This window comes from Octopus bimaculoides, chromosome 18 (assembly GCF_001194135.2).
Source record: "Octopus bimaculoides isolate UCB-OBI-ISO-001 chromosome 18, ASM119413v2, whole genome shotgun sequence".
Taxonomy (NCBI): Eukaryota; Metazoa; Mollusca; class Cephalopoda; order Octopoda; family Octopodidae; genus Octopus; species Octopus bimaculoides.
In genome coordinates, this window is record NC_068998.1 from 40382979 (window position 1) to 40396686 (window position 13708).

At 34.6% G+C, this 13708-nt stretch overlaps 1 protein-coding gene across 2 annotated transcripts in view; it reads left to right on the forward strand.

The window, feature by feature from the left end:
* The window catches only part of LOC106876972 (POU domain, class 4, transcription factor 2), a 138991-nt gene that overhangs the window by 83967 nt on the left and 41316 nt on the right, over window positions 1-13708 (forward strand). For both annotated transcript variants that reach the window (XM_052974201.1, XM_052974202.1), the window contains exon 3: window positions 10320-10472. In XM_052974201.1, coding sequence (XP_052830161.1) covers window positions 10320-10472 — 153 coding nt within the window. The remainder of the gene's footprint in view (window positions 1-10319; window positions 10473-13708) is intronic.

A 13708-nucleotide genomic window follows, 5' to 3' on the forward strand; every position in this document is an offset into this window, starting at 1 on the left:
TAATATGCATGTGTTTGTTTGCGTGTGTGTGTGTGTGTATACACATATTCATGCATACACAAACTCAAAATAGCACATATACAAAAGTTAAATTTATACATATAAACACACATACATGCACACATTAACACATATACTCATCTCGTCTATATATATATGTATGTGTATGCATATATATATGTGTGTGTGTGTGTGTGTGTGTGTGTGTATATATATATACACACACACACATATACCCATGCATCTGTAAACATACATCATAGTTTCCACCATCACCACCTCAACAGTACACTACCATTGTTCCAGTGGTTTTCAGAGCAATCAAAGACCATTCCAGCAAATGTTCTTTGCATTTTATTGACAATGCATCAATTTGGTGCACTTTAGTGCACAGCTTCAGTCTGTCATCTTACATTACTGCTACATTATGGCAATACTCACTTCACTGCAGCTACTACAATAACAACATGAGCTGCTGCAAATATAGCTGCAACAACAACAACAACAACAACAAAACAACAGAAGCTGCTGCAGCTATAACCATTACAACAACAATAACAATACAATTTACTGCAGATATTGCTTCAACAGCAACAGCAAGAACATTATCCACTGCAGGTATAGCTGTAACAATAACTATAGCACAACTTACTGGAGATATAACTGCAATAATAATGCAATCTACTGCACATGTAGCTGCAATAACAACAACACAAGCCACTGCAGATATAGTTGCAACACAACCTAGTGCAAATATAACTGCAACAATGCCACCAGCAGTTCTAGCAACAACAACAGCAAGAACTATAGCCTCAGCAGTCAGAACAACAACAACACAAGCTATAATAACAACAATAACTGCTACAGCAGCACCTATTGCAGTAAGAACTGCAGTGTTGATGAGCCTGTGGTAGGGACTTCTACATGTTAGCGGCAGCTCTACAAAGTTTTCTCGAATCACACTCTATCATTACATGTATTATAGCCATTCAACCAAGATCTGTAGTTTCACTTCAAGAGACACAGTCTTTCCCTTCCATCTTTCTAGTAATCAGCCCATCCAATATTATATATGAGTGTTGCCACACCATCTTGTAGTGTTTCAATAGGCAGATAATTTGGTGCTGTCTGTCTCTTCTCCAGGGTATGATTGGTTCTTGACTTCTGTTCGAGAAGCTCTTTCACCCTTTGACCAGTTTTATTTTCTATCCAGCTGGATGCTCAAATATCATACCTAGATAGCTGGATGGAGAGGGAATGTTTTAATCACTGACCACCCAACCATGGGACAGATTATATTGGGTCCATATATATATATATATATATATATATATATATATATATATATATATATATATATATATACATATATATATATTGTAATGTTAGTGCCAAGCAGTGTTTAAGCATAAGCAAAATTGAGGTTTATTAAAATATGTTTGTGACATATTTCAACTGCCAAAAGGCAAATTTGCTGCAGTTGCTATGAAGAATATATCTCTCTTCTGGTAAAAAGTTGTGAAAACACCTGGTTTGTTCAGTGTCGCCATCTATCAGGAAACCCAGACAGCAATGTTTTGTGTTTTTTGACTCTTGTCAATGGGATGTACCTAAGAGAGGCAACTCTGAAATATGTCACACATATTTTAACTCACCTAAATGTGCTTATATATATAAATAATATACTCACATACTTGCAATGCTGACATATACTTTGAAGTTTATTCAGTGATGACTTGTTCAAACAGTTTGAACAAGCCAAATGTATGTATATCAAAAATTTATATAAATTTTATATAAATTTATATGAATATATTTAAAATTACTTTATACAAATACATACACAGAATAATACTCTCACTTGAAATCCATGGTGTTCTTAGTGTCTGATCATCTCACCATTCTTTTCGCTTGGTGTCATTTTAACAGAATCAGACATTTAGAATGTGGCACTTGCTTCACTCAAATAATTCTTACAATAAAATCTGAAACTTTTTTGTCTTTTTGCTAGCACAAATCGTTAGAACAACAAATAGATGGAGGTACTTTCCTTGCATCAGTGTGTGAGCAACTTCCAGTTTTCTTTTAAAAAAAAGGTCTTGCTCAAGGCCTGCACATCATATGCAGATACACAGCCAACTAATTTCCAGACCAGAAGGTGTATTGTGTACTAAATCAACTCTCTTCATTTCACATTGCTCTGTGATCGATTCGACTTTTGATGTGTGCTAATGTACAGCAGAAATATTTGATCACTGCAAACAAATCAGGTGTGGTTGTGATTTTGGGTTCAGTCCCACTGCATGGCACCTTGGACAAGTGTCTTTTACTATAACCTTGGGCTGACCAAAGCCTTGTGAGCAGATCTGGTAGACAGAAACTGAAAGAATTCTGTCATGTGTGTGTGTGTTTGTCCCCTCCCACCTCTTGACAACCAGCATTAGTGTGTTTATGTCCCCATAACTTAGTAGTTCAGCAAAAGAGACTGATAGAATAAGTACCAGGCTTAAAAGGAAAATTAGTACTGGGGTCAATTAGTTCAACTAAACTTCCTCAAGTTGGTGCCCCAGCATGGGCGCAGTCTAATGACTGAAACAAGTAAAAGATAAAAGATACAAAAAACCATTTGTCCAGAAAGAAGTTGCTAAACCCTCACCTGTCATTTATGACAGGTGAGTCCACATTTATCAACTCCATAGAAATGTAAGGTAAAGTTAATACCCTGGGATATTCCATACAAAGAACCAGCAGACTTAAATGCTGCAAACTGTCTATTCTGGCACTTTCTGTCTTGCTTTATCTCTGTAGCATAATACCATTGTCAGGTATAACACCCATGACAAGATTTTAGTGAAGAGTCTCTACATGGTTACTGAACCTGCTGCAAATAGCAGCTAAATCTCCCTCAATTTGCAACCTTGCCACGTTAAAAAAAAAGTGGGCAGTTTACTACATTGGACAATATTGTTCCTGAAATACAAACTGTGTTGGAATATCTTTGGTCGTAGATCTATGTACTAGAGGAGGGGAGACCTTGGGTGAGGCAACAACAAAAGAACTGATAACAACAAATAAAAACTATACAAAAATCTAAATGACTAAAAAAAATAATGATAAAAGTACCAACAACAGAGATCTAAGAGGGAGCCTCTATGTAGCCACCCAACCTGCTAGAAATAACAACCAAATCTCATTCAAACTGTACCCTTTACTGTCTTATAAATAGAAGGATGCATTGGCTGATGTAGTCATGGATACACAAACACAGGAATGCCATGGCTGGAAGGTCTCTTGTTATAGGTCTACTCCATTAGAGCTAAACAACAACTACTAAAACAACAAAAGCATCATTTATAACCACCACCACAACAACAACATCAATAACAAAGATACGAACTACAAAAGAACCAAAAAAGGGATGAGGGAGGGTGTGAAGCAACTCTGTGTGTGTGTGTGATAGCTGTAACGACTACAACAACAACTACAACAATAACATTTTATGTAGGAAAAAAAGGTGAAAAAGAAGCAACAACAACCAGAGCCACAATGAATTGGAATAAAATCATAAACCTGAACACAACAATAAATTAATGGCTTGAAACACAAAGAGAAGCCATTGACAACAATAACAACGAACGGTTTCAACATCAGTGTCACCACTACCACCACCACCACCACTAGCAACAACAACAACAATATTACCACCACCAATAATAATAATAATAATAATAATAATAATAATAATAATAATAATAATATCAACATCAACGTCAACACCAGCAACAGCTACATCAGTATCTCTACCACCGTCGCCAACAACAGCATCAGTATCACAACGACCACCATCATTAACAACATCAATATCACCAACAACAACAACAATAATATCACCGCCACCACCACCACCATCATCAATGATAACATCGATATCCTCACCGACAACAACAGAAATGTCGCTGCCACCACTACCACCTCCATCATCAGTATTACCAAGAACAACAGCAACCGCAATATCAATAACAGCTACATTGCCAGCACCACAACAACAGTGGCAGCAGTGACATCACCACCACCACCAACAACAACAACAACAACAACACAGTGATATCAATGACAACCCAGTGATAACAACAACAACAGCAACATCAGAAGGCAAAAAAAAAGTAGTTTTATATTGTTTTCTGTAAATATTTGCTTTATCTCCACCAACACTGTGCAGCAATAAAAATGACACTGTGCATTACATGCACACATGAATATTTTTGCTCTCAAAGGTGCACATTAAAATGTGCACCAAATTTTTATAGCATCATTTAAAAACAAAAACAAAAAAAACAAGAAACCATGGTATATATATATAATATGGTTACATAAATGTTGTTGTTGTTATTGTTTCACTGGTGCATGTAACGTAGTGGGTGGTGGTGGTGGTGGTGGTGGTATTATTTTTTATTAATGGGACAATTAAAATGATGGTTTTGTTGGAATAATATTTCCCTTTGCCATTATATATATATATATAGTTACTGGTTCCAGCAGGTAGATGTGGCCATGCAGGAGCAATGCATTTTTATATAGTAAAGATGAATTGTTTATTTGTTGTTTTTGTTGTTACTGACTGGATAAAATGTAAAAACAGAAAAGGAAAAAAAAAACGGAACTATTCTTTGTTCTGACTGAAAACAACACATGGCTTCACTTTTCTACTATAACAGACATGCACGCACACACACACACACACACACACACACACACAGTTTGGTATTCTATACCACGAGATACACAAATCCATATTTCTGCTATAACACTATTTATACAGATCCATATAACACTATATAACTTTACATACACAGATCCATACTTCACTTCCATTATAACACTGTATAGCACGATATACATCATTTAATGTTGATTTTCTATGCTGACATGGGCTGGATGGTGTGACAGAAGCTAGCAAGGCCAAGAACAGTACCAGGCTCCATTGTCTGTTTTGGCATGGTTTCTGCTACTGGATGCCCTTTTTAATGCCAACCACTTTATTGAATGTACTGGGTGCTTTTCGTATGGCACCAGTACTGACAGGGTCATCAAGTACCTTGCAAAACAAAAAGAACACGGAGTTCTTGGCCATGCTGGAGCATCTCTTTAAAGGGTTTTTAGTTGAAGAAATTGACCCTTGGACTTACTCTTTGTAATCCCAGTACTTATTCCATCAATCCCTTTTGCTGAATCACTAATTTACATGAATGCAAACACACCAACATCAGTTGTCAAGTGATGGTGGGAGGACAAACACGGACTTGCCACCATCTATATCTCTCTCTTCCTTTACTCAACCAGCCCATTTATATTCTGATACTTGTCCCTTTTGTCCCTTTTGCCACCATCTCTATCCTACTGTCTCCCACTCTCTCTTTCCTCCTGCACTTCCCTCAGGTTGGGTAACCATGTATTTCCTTTGCAGTAGCACACCTGTTTTTGTCTTCATTCCTGATCTCTCTCTCTCTCTCTCTCTCTCTCCCTCTCTCTCTCCGGATAACCTTGTACTTCTTCTACAGTAAGACACAAGATCACTTCCTCCAATGCTTCCTCCTCTCTTAAAAGTTTTTTTTTTGTCTTGCAAGTACTTGGTGGCCCTGTAAGTGCAGGTGCCACTTAAATGCGCCCAGTCCACACTGTAAAATGGTTGGTTTTCAGAAGGGCATCCAGCTGTAAAAGCCTTGCCAAAACTGACATCGCCTGTGCTTGTGCCACATAAAAAAGCATTAAGTCCACTTTGCTGAGTGGTTGGTGTTAGGAAGGGCATCCAGCTGTAAAAATCCTGCCAAAACAGTTACAGAAGTCTGGTGCAGGCTTCTGCCTGGCCAGCTCTTGTGAAACTGTCCAATCTATGCTAGCATGGAAGGCAGATGTTAAATGATAACGATGATGATGAAGATTACACACACAGACACACACACACACACATATATACAGTTCCATATTTCTGTTATAACACTATATAACAATGTATACACAGTTCTACATTTTGGTTATAAGATTATACACACAGTTTTATATTTCTATTATAACACTATGTAACACATCCATATTTCTCTTATAACATTGGTGTATTCATATTTTAATTACAATTACTTACTGATTATAATATCAGGAATTAGCAGACTTGTTAATGCATTAGACAGAATACCTTGTAGTGTTTGTTCCAACTCTCTGTGCTCAGGATCCTTCCAGGGTTGATAAAAAGATGTATTGATCCAGTGCAGTGGATTAGCAGAACTGTTAAAGCATCAGATGGGAGATGGACTATCTAATGTTACCTGTTCTGGCTCTTTGTGTTCTGACAACAATGTCTTTCCTTTGGACAACACCCAGAGTATGGAGAAGGAAGACTTGTTGCATGGGCAACTGTTTTTGTCTTAAACAAAACTTTGCCCAAACCTGTGCATTTTTTGACATTGCTGACAAATAGCAGCCCTAACTTATTTTTGTCATAATTGTATCTCTTTTTTAGTTGTGTCTTTTTATTATAGATTTTGATATGGATTGAGAGACCTTTTCTCTGCTTTTTTTTTCTCTATATTCACTTTATATGTAGTTTGCTTTAGTTTTGATATTCCTCTATGAATATTTCTGAAGAATTAACCACTTTCCTTTGTACTTAAGGTAGTTGCTACTTACATTATTTTGCTTAAACTGGTGATATTGATGTTTGGGTTTGTTTTCCTTAAATCTATGATGGTCAGGCTTGCATTTTTTTTTTATCGTTGTTCCAATTTTATCATTGAGTTTTATCCTTGGGAAGTACATTCATTGAGCCACAGAATATCTTCTATTGAATTTAATGCTTTAATTATTTCCAACTTCAGATTGACATGTTCATGGTTTTCATCTTTATTATTTTCTATTTTTAAATAATCTTCCTTATGTTCCTTTCTGTTTATATTTCTATTTGTGTTATTCTATTCTGCTTTTTGTTGGTCACTATTCTGTTTGTGTGCTAGGGGTTTAATGTGTTTTGCTATTTACTATTCATTTCCTTCTGCATGGGTTATGTCTATTTTCGTGCATTATGTTCACTCTGCTTTTATTTTCATTGTTTGTTTTGTGTTTATTATTTGCATTTTCATTAAGTGTTTAGTTTTAAGCATTCTGTTTCTGATTTATTTATTTATTCATTTATTTATTTATTTTACATCAAGAATGTATCTTCTTAAGTTAGTCTGTTGGACTCCGATGTTATGTTTAGACAGAGGTTATTTTCTCTTTAAATACTGTATGTGAATATCGTAGTTTTATTCTTGGGGTAGAGTGTGGCTATAAAACATGCATGTAGAAATAAAACATATTCCTGTCTTACCCATTTATACCTTTTCTATTTTATTTGCAATACTTGAGGAATAATGTCTGGAATTCTTTATTTTCATTAGGTATTGTTCTTTTTCCAATAGTGCTGACTTGCATACCCTATTTTTTTTTTGTATATTTTATACATCAAATTCAAATTATGTATTCCCCTTATAACCTTAGGTTGAATGAGAGAATTTTTATTTGTAATGTTTGTCACTTTTAGTCGGGCTTAGGATGGAATCAGTGTGGTATTGATATGAACTGTGCTCTGGTAGTTTGTTTAGATGTGGTGTCAGGTCGTCGATCATTGAGAACATTTGTAGTACATTAATTATATGAAATGAAGATCAATAAATTTTACAAGTATTACTTACACAATTATCATTTTTCAATTTGATTTGTGTTTTTTTAATCAGTGTTATTGGCTATTTTTCAAAGCAGTGAAATAGTGTTCCCTCTTACTAAATGCTTCCTAGTATTTTTTTTTTTGTGGTTGTTATTTCTGTTATTTTTACTATAATAATAATAATAATAATAATAATAATAATAATAATAATAATAATAAAAATAGTCATCGTCGTCATCAATAACAACAAGGTGGCAAGCTGACTGAATTGTTAGCACAGTGGGCGCAAAATGCTTAGCTGTATTTCGTCTGCTGCCACATTCTGAGTTCAAATTCCACCAAGGTCGACTTTACCTTTCATCCTTTCAGGGTTGATAAATCAAGTACCAGTTGAGCACTGGGGTCGATGTGATCGACTGTCCCCCTCCCCACAAAATACAGGCCTTGTATCTATAGTAGAAAAGATTATTATTATTATTGCTATTATTATTATTATTGTTCAGTAGTTTTATTTTTATAACGTGCTTTCACTTCACTACCGAGCGCAGCTCTGTGCGCCTTGGGTATGTGCTGTGGTTTGCTGTGGTGCTCTTATGTTTACTGTATTGAAAGTGTTTTGCGTAGAATGTGTGCAGTACCCAGTAGTGCAATTTTCTGTATGTTATATATATTTGTAAGTCCTGGTATTTTTGTTATGTATTTGTCTGAATATTTTTTTATTATACCTAAGGCACCTACTATGATAGGAATTGTTTCTGTTTTTAGATTCCACATTCGAGTTATCTCTATTTCCAGGTCTTTGTATTTTGAAAGTTTTTCCATTTCTTTTAGAGAAATGTTGTCATCTGCTGGTATTGATATTATTATTATTATTATTATTATTATTATTATTATTATTATTATTATTATTATTATTATTATTATTATTATTATTATCATCATCATCAAAGCGGTGAGCTGGCAGAATCATTAGCACATTGGGCGAACTGCTTTGCAATATTTCATCTGTCTTCACATTGTGAGTTCAAATACTGCCAAGGTCAACTTTGTCTTTCATCCTTTTGGGGTCAATAAAATAAATACCAGCTGAGTATCAGTTACCTCCTCCCCAAAACTGTTGACCTTGTTCCAAAAATTTGAAATCAATATTATTATTATTATTATTATTATTATTATTAAAGGTGGCGAGCTAACAGAACTGTTAGCACGCTGGATGAAATGCTTAGTGGTATTTTATCCGTCACTATATTCTGAGTTCAAATTCCACCAAGGTCGACTTTACCTTTCATCCTTTTGGGGTTGATAAATCAAGTACCAGTTGAGCACTGGTGTTGATGTGATCAACTGTCCCCCTCCCCACAAAATCCAGGCCTTGTTTCTATAGTAGAAAGGCTTATTATGGCTGCCCTTGTGGCAAAATTTGAAACCATTATTATTATCATTATTGCTACAGCTGCTGAGGTCAACGTCACCTTTCATCCTTTCAGTGTTAATAAAATAAAGTGTCAGTCAAGTACTGTAGGTAATGGTTTGAAAACCCTTCTACTCAACCTTCTGGAAATTGCAGCTAAATAATCTTCTTCAATTGAGCTCCACTTTCTTTTGAAAAAAAGAGCACATTAAAGTCCTGTAGAAAAAGAAAAATAATGTGATTGTCATATCTTGAATATCTTTGATCATAAGTCTGCTCAGTCAGGGTTGATTTGTGGCTAAACAACTACCAATAACAACAGTAACAACTTCTGTTAATTAATATGTATAGAATTGAGTGTAATAAGCAACTGTATAATGAAACACCAGCAGTAGATATTTCAACTTGAGGTTTTTTTTTATACTTGTATCACAATACCATAATCACTAAGTATTTCACTTCCATTGGCCATACCAGGTAACAACAGATGGCTTTCTGGTGGTCGGTATGTACACAATACCAATAGTTAGTGACTCGGATTGAAGATAACAAAATTGAGTCATTTGATTTAGCTTGTTTAATGAGCTAATCAGTGATGGTTCCTTCATCAGCTTCAAGGACAAACATTCTATTGTTCAATCAATTACTTACTTGTTAAATTAATTTATTGATTGAGCAACAAAATCTAAATCAGTGGTTCTTAACTCATGGACCCCATTGATTCCTATTTTACTCTACTACACCTCCATGTTAAAATTTTTTTTATTTTTATAAATAAATATCAAGAACTGTATATAAAAAAAAAATGTTAAAATACTTAGTGTGTTTTAGAAGTATAGTGAATTTAATACTCCTGAACTTTAACAACAAAATCTTATATAGACCCCAGTTGAGAACTATTGATCTAAATGGTTGAGTATCCCACAAGTGTATGCATGCATATCAAACTGATACAATATATGACAAGGTTGTACTTTTGGATTACAACCTATAATAAATTTGACAGGCTTCCATACAGTTTCCAAGAGTGAAGCTTCAACTTCCTGCCAAACAATATGTATAACATATATTGACTTCACCCTTCATTCTTGTTTCCAAAAAACACACGCACACACATTCTGCAGTAGTAATATTCATGATTATATCGTACACATCTTCCTTTACTTATGCACAAACACAATTATCCTCAACACTTTATTCTATTTCATTCAGGTACAATATCAGCCCTTTCCAATCAACCCCAGCAGTTATTTAGTCAACCGCAAGTGGCACCACAGTTTTTCATTGCTGGTCAGCATTTAACCCAAGGACAAACTACAGGTTCATCTCTACCAGTCCAACAGCTTCTGATTCCTGTCTCTACAGGTAAGTGATTCCTGTTTTAATATATCTCCTACATTTGCTTCTAAGTACATAGTCATTTCTCTACAACTAAAATGACCAAATAAATCCAGTAATATTTATATTAATTCAATTAGGCTTGATTAAAATGATCTCCCTTATTTTTGGTGCCACATAAAAAGCTACTGTACCGGCACTAATTAAAAGGTGGTTGCGTAGTATACTTAAAATCAGATGGCCCGAACACATAAGCAATATGGAGCTATGGCAAAGAACGAATCAAGTTCCAATTAGAGAGCAAATATTTAAGAAAACGTGGAAGTGGATTGGTAACACAATTAGAAAGGACACACCAAATGCAGCGAAAAGTGCTTTACAGTGGAATCCGGATGGATATAGAAAGAGAGGTAGCCTAAGAACTCGTGGCATAGATCAACACAAAAGGAACTAGAGAAAGGGGGACATTCATGGCAGAGTATAAGTACAGAAGCGAGAAATTATGCGACATGGAATTTAGTTATAAGTGGCCTATACTCCGCGTTGGAGGGTTAAAGGCAAGAAGAAGTGCTGGTGCCATATAAAAAGCACCCAGGATACTCTGTAAAATGGTTGGCATTAGGAAGGGCATCCAACCATAGAAACCATGCCAACCAGACAACAACAAAATCAAGAAAGTAAGTTTAGAGTAGTAATGGGCAATATAGAAAAGATTGAGACCTAAAATATTCAAGAATGGGTGTGGTTTGGAATTGAGTAGTAGGAAGAAAAGGATTGTTATTGGTATGGGGAATGTATTGTGGTCATAAGAATCTATTCAACTGATGTGGCAACAGATTTGTGAATTACCAGAATGCTGTCATCCAAATTTATTTGGGTAAAGGGATGGGGGAGTTTGGGGTCTGTTGTTCCATAGAACAAAAGACGCCAACACAGGCATGCCTACATACATCTACAATACATACACACACCCACACACATATATACATATAAATACACATACATGCATATAATATATTTGTGTGTATGTGTGTGTGTATATATGTGTATGTATATATATGTGTGTGTATATATATATATATATATATATATATATATATATATCATCATCATCATATATTCATATATATATATATATATATATATATATATATATATATATATATATAATCATATATTTATATATATATATATATATACATTTTGTATAATTTTTCCATTATATATATGTATATATATACATACATACACATGTACATATACATGTACATATACATTTACATATAAATATACCTACACTCCTATACACACACGCACATATATATACATACACACATACATACACATGCACACTTAAAGTAAACACTCACCTGCATATAAATACATACACAGACATATGCATGTGCATTTATGCACACACATGCACATGTGTAGAAAAAAATGGCAGAGGGGGTTACAACAAGCACATAAGGAAAAAACAAGAAGAATAAAATATATATATCTATATATATATACATATATATATATATATATATATAAGAAGGGAAATCACATACTACTAGGGAATGAAGATTTTGTTAAAGACAATGTCTAATGAAAACATTTATTTACATTACTTGGTTGTGTTGGCATAAATCTTTAGTAATTATTTCTGTTTTAACATTGTTTCTGTGACTTGTTTATTGATCTGTGAAAATCATAGATGACAGTGTTGTTATGATGTCAACCTATTAGCTAAAGGATCTTTGTATATTCCATCACTGGCACTGCACTTAACTCTCAGAATCCCAACCCATTTAGCTGCAAATAAATATTCTGGAAGAGAATATTTTTCATTCTTAAGTGTTCAGCCAACTACTTCCTTGTCAGAAGTTTATTTAAGTAGAGCTGACTGAGACAAACAAACAACAACAGGTGTAAACTATGTAGTTTGCTATAACTAAAAGTACTATGGTAACTTGGTGCCATTGTATGCTATAGATCACTATTGTATTTGGTGGTGATTGGTGCACTGCATAACAACTAATGAATATTTCATTAGCTGACAATGTGTGTTCAAAGGCATGTTTGAAGTGCTGGCTTACTATCCAGGAGAAGAGCTATTTCATCAATTAATTAAATTTATGACCAAATTTACATACAACACCACAGAACCATTGAACTAATGATTAATTCTGTTAAGAAAATGCATTTAGTGTAGCTTTAGAAACAAAAGTTTCTAATGAAGGGTGGTCAGTCGATATAATATCATTTATTCTTTTTAATGGAAATACAACTTGAAGAATTTTGTCTCCTCACCAGTTGCTACTTGTCTAGTCTAGGTTTTATTTTCAACATCATATCATATAAGTTCAGCAAATATTGAGTGGGAAGGAAACAACCAGCTTGGTTCATTCTGTAATTATTATTGTCTTGAAGGAGCAGCAAAATTAGCTGTAGACAATACTAATGGTAAAATGACGTAGGTCTAATGAGATTTTTGCATCATTTGCTCTGGCTGCCATCATCATCATCATATTGGAATTGAAGTCAAATCTGACCATTAGTCTCTTCTTAATTGTAACAAGTATGGTCAGCGAAGAAGGGAGAGGGTTTGGAAACATCTTTACATCAATTACAGTAACCATAGCAATTAATAGCCCAATTATACAATAACTATTTCCATGTGCATGTGTGAGGGGTGGAGAAGGACTGATGCCACTTCAGTGCCACAGAACTACTTTTTGTGTGTGTGCAAATGTATGAGAGAGGTGGCGGGGAGGGGGTTCTTGGAGGGTATGGGCTGTAAACCCACTTTGGTACCACTGAACTTTATCTAGCAGTGTGTGTATAAGACTTGAGGGGAGGGACTGTAATGTTAATTTAAAGCCACTGGCAAAATTGAGGGTCATAAAATGAACCTTCAGATCAAACTACACCAAAGCTTTATTTTGGAAGAAAATGTACATGCTGCATTTGTGTCACTCCATGTTAATTCAATGAAAGCAACATTAATGACTATACATTGGAAGAAGAACAATGATATACATACATGTATGTATATATACATGTATCTAAAATATACATACAATGTATATATGTACATATATAATGTGTGTGTATAAGTATATATGTGAGTATATGTATGTGTGTGTGTATATATATATATATATATATATATATATATATATAAACCCTTCAAGACAGTGCTCCAGCATGCCACAGTCAAATGACTGAAACAAGTAAAAGAATAAATATACATTCACACACACACACACACGCAC